General features: G+C 45.2%; 1 protein-coding gene across 15 annotated transcripts in view; it reads right to left on the bottom strand.

The window, feature by feature from the left end:
• The window catches only part of MAGI2 (membrane associated guanylate kinase, WW and PDZ domain containing 2), a 972748-nt gene that overhangs the window by 126848 nt on the left and 831507 nt on the right, over nt 1–14393 (bottom strand). For all 15 annotated transcript variants that reach the window (XM_060244677.1, XM_060244666.1, XM_060244681.1 and 12 more), the window contains 2 exons: nt 5936–6121; nt 453–627 (listed from right to left, as the gene is read on the bottom strand). In XM_060244677.1, the coding sequence (XP_060100660.1) occupies nt 453–627; nt 5936–6121 (361 nt within the window). The remainder of the gene's footprint in view (nt 1–452; nt 628–5935; nt 6122–14393) is intronic.

Genomic DNA, 14393 nt, shown 5'->3' with positions numbered 1-14393 from the left:
CCCCAGCCCACAAAAGCTTAAGCCCAGTTAGCCTTCAAGATATTACAAAATCCTCTTTTTGCAGCAACAGACTACCAAAGTTACTTTTCCATAATCTGTGCAACATGCTAGTTCTCTGTTCAAATGTTTTCTGCTCACCCCATTAAGGACTTTTTTGTAGTATGTGGGTGGAGTTGAGCATAACCCATGCATTTTGATACATTCCTGATGACACTTCAATACTGGCATCATTACAAGGACACAGAAATACTCCCCCCTCCCCGCTCTTTTAACCACATCACCACCATCACCAAGTTGGATAAGGAAATGTCAAATCACATGCTGTTAAATAACAAAAGAAAATGCCCAATTGCCCTCTCTACTCCTGACACAGCCCACCCACTACTCTGTTAGGGATTCATGGTCTTGTATGGCATATGGCCCTTAAGAACTGGAGCCACTGTTTTCCTTACCTGTTTTCATGCCCTTGAGACTGGAGTGGCTGTGGAGGCACCGGCTGTGCTACAGGACTCTGCTGTGCTACTGGACTCTGTTGTGAGAGTGGACTTTGCTGAGCCATGGGGCTGTGCTGTTGGGCCATGGGGCTCTGCTTCTCTGAGCTGGGTGCGGAAGCTGGGCTGTTCAGCTCTGCAAAATGGGAACACCAGAGACAAGAGGGAGCTGTCACCATACAGCATTTAGCAAGGTCAAAATGAGTTGGTTGTAGCTGCATCACACTCTGCCCCAGAATTCTGGATGTAACCTGCCCTGAGCCCTGCTGTGCGGGGCGGGGGGGGGGGCTAGAAATCTAAATAAATAAATAAATGTTTATGCTGGGCTGTTTATTCAGGGTTATAGTTGAATTATAAAACACCTGAACTTAATAGGTTTAAAAGATTTCAGGTTTTCATGGCTGGTAACATCATTAGGGTTTGTAGAGTCTTTCGGGATCAAGTGCCGTGTTCTACTGGAGAAAGTTTTCCTTCCAGACGTTTTGTTCTCAACTGCGGAGAACATCCTCAGTGGCGTTGCAGCCGGAGCAGGCGCTCAGACCTTCTTGGCCCTCCAGCCTAGAAATAGCAGCTCTCCAGCAGCCCTGGCCCCACTCAATGCACAGCAGCCAAGAAGGTCTGAGCGCCTGCTCCGGCTGCAAGGCCACTGAGGATGTTCTCCATAGCTGAGAACGAAACGTCTGGAAGGGAAACTTTCTCCAGTAGAACACGGCACTTGATCCCGAAAGACTCTACAAACTTTAATAGGTTTCATTGGTCGTGCTTTGAAATTCCCTATAATTCTGGCTGATACATGCACTCTTAAAAATCCAAATGAAAGCTTCCATCCCTCTCGATTGCTTTTAAAAGCAGAAAGAGCGGTGGTTGGAAAGTTTCCATTTGAAGGGCTTAATGGATGGAAGGCAAGCAGGACTTAATGGGGGACCAGAAGGTCGAACTTGCCCCTTCAGGCAAAAAACAAACACAAAATGGCAGAGGATAATGGATGCTGAAAAGCTGATCTAAGTTGGCAAACAGATCGATCCTGGCCATGCTAATCAGACATCTTACTGGCTTCAACAGGACTTACATCTGACTGAGTATTGCAACCTCTCTCAATGAGCAGAAAAGAATGAATGTGCTGTAAGAGGACATTAATAGGTAGGCTGCTTTCCTTCATCATCATATAGTAATAATTCCCCTGTTGCAGTAGCAAATCTGACCATCCTAATTCATTGGGGCTTGGTGGGACTGTGCGGTACAAGCCTTTGACCAGTCAAACTATCAATCAAGAGTACTTGCATGCCATTGGTTGAGTCCGTGCCACTCTCCCACCCGAGTGGCTGTTGCTAGCCTCCAAGCTGATTCTGTCAGTAAAATGCAACTAACCTTAGATCTGGCAGTTACTGCGGGAACACACTATTGGCCCAACACACATCGGTCACCATCTCTGGCCTTCCATTGGCTGACTTCCCTGCTCCCACCTTCTGCTGGCCCAGGAATGTTGAACACACTGCCAAAAGCAGTCTTACCTCAGACAGTTACATCTCCAACTCTTATCTGTCAACCAGCCTCAGAAAGGGCTGTAGAGCTACTGCGGCCTCATGAAAGGCCCTATCAATGGCCCACACAGGTGGCCTCCCAGTACACGGCGCGTCTGAAGGCCACTGCAATAGCCAGGGAGCCTGGCGCTGTCTCAGAGAGCATGGCTGCCCCACCTTTACTCTCTTTCCTGACTCTTTTCTATCACTCCCTCTCCCCCTCCTCCCCTCAACCTTGCCCCAGGATTGCCTGAGAAGGAGATAGGGAAGCTTTACAGGGTTGCTGTTCAGATCAAGGGGGAGAAGAATGAGGAGAATGATGTCAGCTGCTTTGGTCACCCCTGCCATGAAGAAAGACTGTCCTTTTCCTATGTAGAGGCTGCAGGGTTGCCAACTCCAGGTTAGGAAATTCCTGGAAATTTAAGGGGTGGGGCCTGGAGATCACTAGAATTACAACTGCCCTCCAGATGGCAGAGATCAGCTCCCCTTGAGGTGTGTGTGGGGGGGAGTAAATGCCTTCACTTTGGTGGGTTGGAAGACAGCAAAGGGGGACACTAACCCAGAAGCCTTTAGTGGTACCTTTCTAGGTTGGTGGGAAATTCCTAAGGTATCATTACAGGCCTCTGAAGGAGAGGCCTTTCTTCCTGGGGAACCACTGTTGTTAATCTCCAGGTGAGGGCTGGAGATCACTCAGAATTACAACTGCTCTCCAGATGGCAGAGATCAGCTCCCCTTGAGGTGAGGGGGAGAATGAATGCCTTCACTTAGGTGGGTGGGAAGACAGCAAAGGCGGTGGGCACTCGCCCAGAGCCTCCTTCTAGAGCCCATTGTATGTTTCTTCACAACAGGCCTTACTCCTAGTAGAAACATATTCTAAAGATTTCTTTCCAGATCTTGAAGTGAAGATCCATTTCTCCTGGGCAGAAGATCCATCCTCACCAAGCCTAGGATTGATCTCTGGTTCCCAGATCTACATTATTTAATAATTTAATTTTTGGATTTATATCTCGCCCTATTATGCGAGCAGGCTCAGGGCGGCTTACAGCAGTAAAATAACAGAGTTAAAATAATATCATAAAAACAGACATTACAAAACAGGAGCAGCACAGTAAACAATTATATTAAATTATTGTGAATTATTTAGATCATGAGCCCTTTGAGCACAGAACTGCATCTTGAAAAACTGCTGTAAACCAATCTGAACTGATTGAATCACTGAATGAAACAAATAGAATGTTGAGAAATAACTGACTGGAACTTTCTAGCATCTGTCTAAGCCAAATCTGTTTTTTGGGCTCTAGTTTGTATAGGGATGGTGTCGAGAGTGGAACAAGTGGCTTTAACTATTTCAACCTCGCCATTTTTCAAACCCAAACCATCCTTTTATAGCCCTTTAAAGAAAAGATGCATTTCATTTTGTCTTCCTTTAAATGCTAATAACAGCATGGGGAGAAGGGGACTGGCTTCAGTTTGAGAAACCATAGGAAGTTAATCTCCCTAGCCCTTTACAGCTCTGACCCAAATCAGCCCACCTCTCAACTGTCCAAGCTTAAAAAGACCTATTGAGATCCATGATCACTGTTGTGTCTCATTCAATTGCCCTTTCCTATGTCTTCCTTCTTCCATTTCCCTGGTCTAGCTAATTTAGATTGTGAGCAGCTTTGGAACAGAGGTCTACATAGCTACAGAAGCTCATTTGCTGTTAATCCACTCTGAATCTGTTGCGTACCTAGACAGAGATAGAGAGATAGTACAGAGACCTAGATCACCTTGTTCTTGCTGTTGTGCTTATTGATATTGCCAGATTACAGCAGATTTTTCAAGGTGAGTTCTACATAGGAGGACCAATGGAGACCATCTTTTTATATGATACCAATTCACTTTTTAAAAAGTTGGAGTATTTTGAGCTGAAAAAAAGGAGAAGAGTTTTGAGCTGGGGGAAAAAAAAAGAAGAGTTATCTGCCCAGCAATACAGAGTGAACCTGCAATATTGTTGTGTTCAAAATCTCTAATCTGTTAACCATATTCTGCTGAGATTTAAAGCAATGTCAAGCTACTTAATGCAGCTGAATCCCTCTACTAATCCTGTAGTTCTATGACCTGATAGTTCACAACACATGTTGGGTTGGATCCTGCACAGATCCAATCTACTTCTTCTGCTGAAAGATTCTTCTCCTGATGCAAGACTCCTGGATCTTCCTGGGGAGAGCTCCCTCTGCCAGAGGAAAACAGTTCTGCGAATGAAGAATATCCAGAGAATCCAGCCCACTGATAGCTTTACGATAAGATTGTCAGAGAGCAGGCAGTTCCTGTGTATTATGTTATGCATTCTGTTATGCTAGTTTGTTGTCATTTTTACTGTAGCACAACATAACTATGAAGCCAAAATCCCAGTATCAGGGAGTCTGGAAGGCGATTACAGAATGTGAAATGCCTATGGAATTTAAGGTATTGCTGCTAGGATTTTTCAAGAACAATATTGATAACACAGAACTAGTTACAGATTCAATGATGGTGGCAAGGATGCTTATTGAATCCACTATCAAGCCCGACCTCATTGGATCTCAGAAGCTACGCAGGGTCTGCCAAGTACTTGGATGGGAGACCTCCTTGAAATACCAGCAGTCGGGAGGAAGGGGTAGGCTTTATTCAGCCACATCCCTGAATATCCCCTAGACCTCCAGTAGGCATCAGTCACCAGAAGTCACCATGACTTCCAGGTGCACCCCCCCCCATGATGTGGGGACCCAGAACACCCAATCCACAACCTCCCAAATGGGAAGCCCCCAGAGTAGGGAAGCACCCCCAAGGGCCCATGGTCCAAGGCTGCTCCCTTCAGCGGTTTGTGAAGTCTGAGTCCTGCTTCACCATGGTGTCACCTGGCTCCTCTGGCTGATCAACTCAGATTGCTGGGTGAATAAGCCTGATGCTAAGGGCAAACTGGGGAGGTGGGGGTCCTGGCAGACCAGGACAGGCAGGAACCAATGGCTATCACCCCAGCGAGAGAGACAGCCAACGGCCCCAATGGCCTTTGTATAGGCAGATGACAGCTCTCAAGGCAGGCAGGGAAGGCAAGTTTAATGGGGAGTGAAGGATTTAAAAGGAAGCTCTGGCTGCAAGCCAAGGAGGAGAGAGGCCAGAGGACTTAGTGTTGAGAGCAAGAGTCATTCAAGGTGGTAAGAGGAGGAACTGGTGAACCAAGCCCCTCCCCTCCCATTCTGAGGCTTGTGGAGCATCCTGTACGAGAGACTGTAGGGACAGCAGAAGACGGTGAAACCCCACCCCTAGGGCCTAGCCCAGATGAGACCATCTTAAAGATGCTATTGAACTCAAGCTTTGTTCTGCTGATACATACCAGCACAGCTACCCACCTGAAATCATTTAACACCAAGTTAAGATTCCCTCCAAACACTGGGGACAGAATTTTACCACCACTCTGTATAGAACTACAAACAAGTAGATAAAATACAAACCAATGGAGAAACAAGTTTCCAACATTCATGAGTCATTTTGTGAGAACTCCTGCAGTTGTGTAATTGCGTAGGTAGGTGGGGGAACAAGCAAATCAGCCAGCATCAGTGGAGTTGCAATTAAAAAAAAAATACGGGGTAAGGATGGAAGAAGGATGATGATTATTTCCAACTGATGAGTAATGTCTGTTTTCTCACAGAGTAAAGGAATAGGCCCTGAAAGGCTTCATCAAGGCCCTTTTGGTGGTTCAGATAGACCTTTGCCATCTGAAGTGTTTCTGAAGGATTAAGACTGCCATTCAAGCATGCTCCACAGGGATCTAGCGGTAATATTTATATAATACCAAACATGGGTGTCACATACAAAAATCTCTCAACCTCCCCAGTGGTGCAGTTCAGAGTAATTGGTTGCTACTTCTACTTTCCTTCTGGGCTTTAAGGGTCAATAACTTACCCTCCTGAGGAATGATGCGAAGAGTTACACTAAGACCAGCATCTTTAATTAGCTTCACAATATCTGCATGAGGCATGTTAATTATAGACTGGCCATTCACAGCTAAGATCCGGTCTCCGACTTTAAGTTTTGCACAGCGATCAGCAGGACTTCCATCAATTATACGGCCTATTTTGTGGGGTACAGCTGGAAAAGGAGGGAGAAAAGATAATTAAAACAACTCTGTACTGAGCTCAATAGGATAAATACTAGGAAGCAATCAAATATTCGAATATGCTCAGCAATGGCTGTCAGTAGGAATGTATCTAGAGATCTTCTCAGTTTGGTCAGTGAATAGTTCCTGCATTCAGAATTCCACAAACACAGTCTCCATCTTCACCATGCTTTGGTTTCTGTCCAAAATCTATCTTGCTAAATCAGTGTTATTGGAGCTAAGGCTGATAACAAGCACCACTTGGAGGGCATCAAATTCATTATTAATGACATTTCCCCTTTAAGATGAACCTGGAAAACATAACCTTCTTCCTCCTTCATTTAAATCTATGTTGTTAATTTAGCTGACTGAAGGTAAATTGGAAAAGCAGTCTAAAAAAACTTTTAAGTGCTCAATATGGCACAAAGTTGGTCACAGGAAAAATGGTAAATTCTCTTTGCTCTTCCCCTTCATGGGACATGCTGGAGATGCAAGGCAGGAGACAGCATAGACCAAACATTTAATGTATAGTGAAAATTGTTCCATGACAGCACTAATGAATTATGTATATATATGCCATTATGTCACAACCAACCTATGGCAAATCCAGTAAGAGGCTTTCAAGGCAAGTGAGAAACCAAGGTGACTTGCCACTGCCTTCTTCTGCAGAGTCTTCCTTGGTGGTCCCCTATCCAAGTACTGACCCCACTTAGCTTCCAAAATATGATGAGACTGGGATATACCATAACATTCCATATCCCAAGCAGTGGAAGACATTGCCGATACACCTCATGCCTTGGGTGTGAAGACTTGTGTTGCAGAACAAAATAACTGAATCACACCTGACAGAATGCATGGAAACAGGAGACTCAGGCTTGACTTAAATATGACATTATATCCTGTCTGGAACTGCACAAGCCCGGGTCACCTCACCTGACCAGGTAGCATTAGCATGCAAAGAAGCCTTGATGGGAGCAGCACTGAAGTTCTGACATGGCACATGTAGCCTAGTTGGGATGAGAAATTGGGCCTTTCTGAAGATCACCTGCATACCAATCCTTTTTTTATTTACCTGCATTACATTTAAATTTTGCCTTAGCCCAAATGACAGACTGGGGGGGGGGGGTGTCTCTATGTTTGCCTTGGGCATAATGAGGTGCTGGTGGTTTCCCAGGGAAAGATGTCCTGCTCTGCACTTGTCAAGGTGCAGCAGTCTGGCAGAGAAGAAAAAAAGCACACCTGGACATAACCTCCTTTGCCTACAGAATTACAAATGCTCACTTTTATTCCTTTTTATTTAATTTCTCACTGAGATTCCAGGTGGATTATAACATTTTAAAAATAGTTCAATCAGACAGCAAGGACCTCCGATGAACAATGTAGTAGAATTGGAACTACAAAATTGAGAAGTGAACCAAACAACACAAATAACGATTGGGGGGGGGGGGGAAGCATCTTTTGACTTCCTCAGGAGGTGGTGGGCTCTTCTTCTTTGGAGGTTTTCAAACGGAATCTAGATGGCCATCAAACAGCAATGCTAATTCTGTGAATTTAGGCAGTTCCTGAGAAAGATGACTGAAAGGGCTGTATCAATGCTTAGTTCTTGCAGCCCTTTTTCACATGCCCAGAAAGATACTGTCTGCCACTCTGGGGTCAAGAAGCAATTTCCCTTTTTTCCTTTTAAACAAGTTTTATTATGTTTTTACAGGGAAGGTTAGGGAACTGGGGGAAGGATCAGGGATAAGGTACAGAAAGTAAAAGAATAGATTACAGTTATTTCTACATCAATAAAAACAAAAGAAAAGTATAATTAATCGTACCTGCAAGTACTCAAAAGTAGTACATAGATATTACCTTTAGAGTCTACAAACGTTTTGATATTACTATAAAATCCTACTATTTAATGGGAAATTCCGGAATCTTATCTATAATGTCTGTGATCATACAAAACCACATCTGTATATCCTTAATCTACACAAAACAACAAAGGAAGAAGAAACGAGAGAAAAATACAAATTGTGGTCTTCAGTATTTACTTATTAAGCAAGAAGTTTCTGTATATAACAGCATCTGTGCATTTCTCTATCTAAGTTACAAAGGACTCTCAAGGTTAACAAAAATAAATCCAGCTTCTCATTAACCATGAAAGGCCTTTGAGTTAAATGGGTACAGTTATGATACGCATGTCTTATTAGCAAATGTTGATAACTTTAGATACCTACTTGAAAAGCCAGCTCTCTTTAATAAGCAAAAAGGGTGGGTTTTCTAAAAAGAAAAATAATAAGCAAGGGAGGAGAGAGAAAGAGAAAACCCCCCCATGGAATGCTGTTTTTACAGCACTCATCTCCAACAACAAAGAACAGGGCAAAAAGCACTGGACATTCCTAATTGCTCCCACAACTTTACACTAGACAGAGAAGGGAACCCTTGATCTGTAGAGAAAATTCATCTCACTCCCATCAAGCTGCACTCACCAACTTTTCTGGAATACAAAAGAAAAAAAGGTTTTAAAATTTTTATTGACATTTTATTCTAGATATTTTAGGATTGTATGATTTTTTATCGTAGTATGGAATGAGGTACTGGATGCTGCCTTGTGTTTTCTCTTTGTTCCCTTTCATCTTATTGCTGTAGTTGGTTGGTTGCTATGGCAATACTTTTGCTAATGCAATAAAGATATTGAATTGTTCCATATCCCGTTCTGACAGTTGCTTCTTGACCCTTATACAGGTTTCTCAGGAGACATGTGAGGGGGTCTGGTACTCCCACCTCTTTAAGGACTTGCCACAGTTTGTTGTGATCCACACAATCAAAGACTTTAGCGTAGTCAATGAAACAGAAATAGACGTTTTTCTGATACTCCCATGCTTTCTCCATAATCCAGCGAATGTTGGCAATTTGATCTCTAGTTCCTCTACCTCTCCAAAACCCAACTGGAACTTCTGGTAGTTCCTGATCTACATACTGCTGAAGCCTAGCTTATAGGATCTTTAACATGATCCTGCTGGCATGTGAAATGAGTGCAATGGTGCAATAGTTTGAACATTCCTTGGCATCACCCTTCTTTGGGATTGGAATATAAACTGATCTTTTCCAGTCCTGTGGCCACTGTTGCATTTTCCAAATGTGTTGACATAATGTGTGCATCACTTTAACAGCATCATCTTTTAGGACTTTGAATAGCTCAACTGGGATACTGTCATCTCCGCTTGCTTTGTTGTTAGTAATACTTTCTAAGGCCCATTTGACTTCATACTCCAGAATGTCCGGCTCAAGGTCAGCGATTTCACTGTCATGGTTGTCCAGGACATTGAGATCCTTCTTGTATAATTCTTCTGTGTATTCTTGCCACTCTTCCTGATCTCTTCTGCTGCTGTTAGGTCCCTACCATTTTTGTCCTTTATCATGGCCATCTTTGCACGAAACGTTCTCTTGATTTCTCCAATTTTCTTGAAGAGATCTCTTGTCCTTCCCATTTTATTATTTTCCTCTATTGCTTTGCATTGTTCCTTCAGGAAGGCCTCCTTATCTCTCCTTGCTATTCTAATCAGTACGATAGTAGAAATCAGAAAAGAGGTTTAGAGTGCCAGGCTGAAAATCCAGAAATCCAGGACATTGTCTAAATGTGAATTCCATCGGACGGGGCTAGATTACCTGGGCTTCCGAGTGTCAGAACGCGGATTGGCCATGGACCCGGCGAAGGTCCAGGCAGTATTAGAGTGGGCCCCCCCCGAGGACACGTAGAAAGCTCCAATCGTTCCTCGGGTTCGCAAATTTTTACAGACAATTCATTGAGGGGTTCGCCCAGATAGCCCTGCCCCTGACTGATCTCCTAAAGACCAAGGGCAAGGGCCCCGAGGCCAAGCGGCCCGGCGCTAGGTTAAATTGGACGGAAGAGTGCCAATCCGCGTTCGAGCACCTGAAGCGCCTGTTCACGAGTGAACCGGTCCTAAGCCACCCGGACGAGCAAAAGGCCTTCGTGGTCCAATGTGACGCCTCCGACGTGGCCATAGGAGCCATTCTCATGCAGAGGGACGGGGAGGGGAAGCTAAGACCCTGCGCCTACATCTCCCGAAAGTTTTCAGCCGACCAGCGTAACTGGTCCGTTTGGGACAAAGAGGCGTTCGCAGTAATGTTTGCCCTGAAAACTTGGAGGTCTTGGCTAGAAGGGGCGAGACTCCCCTTTGAAATATGGACCGATCATAAGAACTTAGAGGCTCTAACGGGCAAAAGAAAGCTGAGTGAAAAACAAATCCGGTGGGCAGGGTTTTTCTCAAAATTTGACTTCACCCTGAAGCACATCCCGGGGGCAAAGAACTTTTTGGCGGACGCCCTCTCGCGGCTCCCGCAGCACGAGAGCCAGAGGGAAGAGGTAGTAGACTCGCTGATTTCTCCCTCCCAAATAGCCGCCATGGTCACTACCCGCTCCCAGAAGAAGAAGAGGGATTTGGGAGGAATAAACCCTGAGCTCATTGTCCTGGAGACCGAGAGGGAGGGAAACGAGAGGCCAGGGGGGGTGCAAAAAGCCAAAGAAGGACTCTGGTACAAAGGGGAAAAACTATACGTGCCCAAGCCCCTGAGAATGGAAATTTTACAGCTTTGCCACTTTTCCAAACTGGCTGGGCACTTTGGCTATGTCAAGACGCTACACCTGGTTAACAGACAATTCTGGTGGCCCTCCCTCCGCAAAGACGTATCTGACTTTGTCACCAGTTGCCCCATTTGTATAATGGCCAAGAAGAGGGGGGGGAAACCGCCGGGCTTGCTGCAACCACTTGAAACCGCCAAGCGGCCATGGTCAATAGTGTCCATGGACTTCATAGTGGAGCTCCCCCCCTCGCGGGGAAAGACGGTCATTTTGGTGGTGGTGGACACCTTTTCTAAGCAAGCGCACTTCATCCCCTGCGCACAGCTGCCCACCGTGAAGAAACTGGCGGCCCTATTTTTCGATCACGTGATAAAACTACACTCATTCCCCGATAAGGTCATTAGTGACCGTGGGCCGCAGTTCGTTGCCACCTTCTGGCGGGAGTTCTGTAAATTGGTAGGAATGGAGCAGGGGTTGAGCTCCGCCTACCACCCACAGACGGACGGACAGACGGAGAGGGTTAACGGGGTGCTTGAACAATACTTAAGGTGCTTTGTTAATCAAAGACAATCAGACTGGGTAGAATTACTCCCCTTCGCTGAATACTACTACAATAACACCATGCAGAGTTCCACCAAAGCCTCCCCCTTCTTCACAGTGTTTGGCTACGAGGGGAAGCCGCTTCCGCTGTTGCAAGGGGGGATAACAGATACGCCCACCTCCTTCGAGCAGTGGTGGAAGGGGCCGAGCAACAGTTGGCCAATCATTAAAGAGAATCTGGAGGCCGCCAAGGAGTCCTACAAAAAGCAGTATGACAAATCCCATGTCCCGGCGGGAGAGTTTAAAGTAGGGGATTCGGTATTTGTGTCAACCAAAAACTTCCCTCTAACCCAGCCTTCTAAGAAGCTAGCTTACAAGTTCCTGGGGCCCTTCAAAGTGAAAAGAGTGATTAATGCCGTGACTGTGGAACTGGACTTGCCACCTGCCCTAGGTAAAATCCACCCTGTGTTTCATTGCAGCTTGATCCGGCGAGATCTGGGGCCGTCCAGCTGGCATCCTCTCCCCTCGCAGCTCCTCTCCACCCTGGCGGACCGCTGCCTCACCACTACCGAACCCCTGGAACATCTGCCCCAGGCTAGGACCCCTCTCCTCGCAGTGGAGGGGGCTTGGGGGGGGCAGTATGTCAAGTCTGAGTTATATTTTACTAGCATAGATTTTCAAACTTTGGTTCAGGAAATGACTCCTGGGTAAAAGCCATACTGTATTCAAGTGCTGCTAGCTCAACCTCTCCTTCCCCCCCTCCTTCCCTTTGTTATGTAGCCAAGCTTTGCAACTAGCTATGAGAAAAAGATTACTGTGCCTTCTCAAAGATAATGGGTACCAAGGAAGTGCCCAAGGCCGGCCAGGCCTGAGAACGATAAAGTAACAACGATGTGTGAATGTGCTCGTTTAGGCGCCCCCCCGTAGGAATTCCTCCGATCTGCACCTTAAATGTTTGCCCTTTGTATATGCTCGCCAGTTCTCTCAATCTCTGTCGACCAGTCTTGCAATATGTTACAATAAACTTGCTAGTTTATCAACAAGGACTCGTTATTGAAACATCAGACTTGACACCAGCTCTTCTCATATAAAGCCACCTTCCACCTGTCAAGTCTGTCTATAACTCTGGCTCAACCAAAGAGCATGCTGGGTAAAACCAAAGTATAAGCAAATGCTGCTAGCAAACTCTCTCCTATCCCCCCTTCCTTCCCGTAGAGAGTGTTCCTGCTTAGAAATGGAAATGTGTGAAAAGTCTTATCTGTGCCTTCTCAGCCCAGGCTCGGGGGAGGGGGGGGGAGGAATGAGCCTAGAAACATCAAGGCCACTTGGGCCTCTAATCAACATGGGAATGTATTTGTAACATCTATGTGTGAATGTTCCCTACGTAGTCCCCCCTCCTGTAGGAATCCTTTTGAAGTATCCCTTATATGCAATGTATCTACTGTATGGACTTTAGTCTTTTCAAGCCTTGGCTTAGGCCACAAGTATTCAGTATCAATAAAATAGTATCTTTGTACCTACATCGACTCATCATTGAATCTGCAGACTTGACACCACCTTTGATCAAACTTTATATAGTATTTTGATAGTCCAATTATTGCTTATTTAATTTTCAGCCAGATCTGTCCACAACTATATACTATGTACTCAGTCCAATTCCTTTTACTTGAAATAAAGACACTTGTTATAAGCTTGTTCTTTTAATTTTGGAAGTGTCTCTTGGGGGCTTTGCCTGGTGACCCCCGATTTGAAGCCTTCTTCTCCCGCTATCCAAAACTCTGGAAAGCAGGGGGGAATGGCGGCCCTTCCCACCCAGCCCCGATCTCAGCAACTTTTCCTTGCCCTGCCCTTCCCACCCAGCCCCGATCGCAGCAGCCTTTCTTCAGTTTTCCCAGGCTGCTTCTGGTCCAAATCAGCTGGCTGGCGGGAGAGGGGGAGAGAGAGGGAGCCCCGCCTGCAAAGGACCATGTGCCTTTGCACCTCCAGAGGCTTGACTTGAAAGGCTTCCATTTAGGATGGTGTGTCTGTGTGTGTTTCTGTGAAGAAGCTGGCAGCAAATGGTGAGTTGAGAGGCTGATCCGCTGCTTCAGACTGGCCAGAAAGAGGGGGGGGGAGAGAGGGAAACGTCTTCATTATTTCCTATGTGATCGATTCTCATAGGGTATAATGGGGAATTGTTCTGGAGGTTTCGGGGGCTCTGGGGGAGCTGTTTTTTGAGGTAGAGGCACCAAATTTTCAATATAGTATCTAGTGCCTCTTCCCAAAGTACCCCCCAAGTTTCAAAACGATTGGACCAGGGGGTCCAATTCTATGCGCCCCAAAAGAAGGTGCCCCTATCCTTCATTATTTCCTATGGAAGGAAGACATTTAAAAAGGTGTGCTGTCCCTTTAAATGTGATGGCCAGAACTCTCTTGGAGTTCAATTATGCTTGTCACACCCTTGTTCCTGGCTCCGCCCCAGTGTCTCCTGGCTCCACCCCCAAAGTCTCCTGGCTCCACCCCCAAAGTCCCCAGATATTTCTTGAATTGGACTTGGCAACCCTAGTAACTGGGCATGAGGGTGAATTTCTTGCACTGTGCAGGGGGTTGGACTAGATGACCTTGGAGGTCACTTCTAACTCTATGATTCTAAGATTTAATGCAGAAAGCAAATTATAAAGGCAGAGGAATAAAGCAAGTAAAAGTGAGGCATACAATAAATACTGCCACAGACTGCTATCCTATCCCTTATAAAGCAACTTGACAAAATGGTCAGAGTATTTTAACATACCCTTTCCCTAGGACAGAAGTCAGTACAAATGTTTGAACTTCAGAATTATGCTTATTCAGATTTTTTTAAAATCAACAGAGTATGAAAACTGTTGATATAAAATATTAACTTAAAATGATAGTGCTAAAGTTGAAACCATCTCTGGCTTTTCAGTGCAACCCTCTCCTCTGTTTGTGAAACAATATCAAATGCGACTTTCATGAACTTGCTGATGAACTGTAATTTTTGGGAAACAGAAGATGCTTTTATAGGATTTTTTTTTTAAAAGATGCAAGATACGGATGCATGGCTTTTAGCACAGAATTAATTTCTCATTAAGTTCTAGTGTTTTAGTATTAGAAACACTTTGAATTAACATAACTAAATT

This window comes from Heteronotia binoei, chromosome 8 (assembly GCF_032191835.1).
Source record: "Heteronotia binoei isolate CCM8104 ecotype False Entrance Well chromosome 8, APGP_CSIRO_Hbin_v1, whole genome shotgun sequence".
Classification (NCBI taxonomy): Eukaryota; Metazoa; Chordata; class Lepidosauria; order Squamata; family Gekkonidae; genus Heteronotia; species Heteronotia binoei.
Note: the sequence above shows the minus strand (reverse complement) of the source record. Positions and strands in the feature narration are given on the sequence as shown.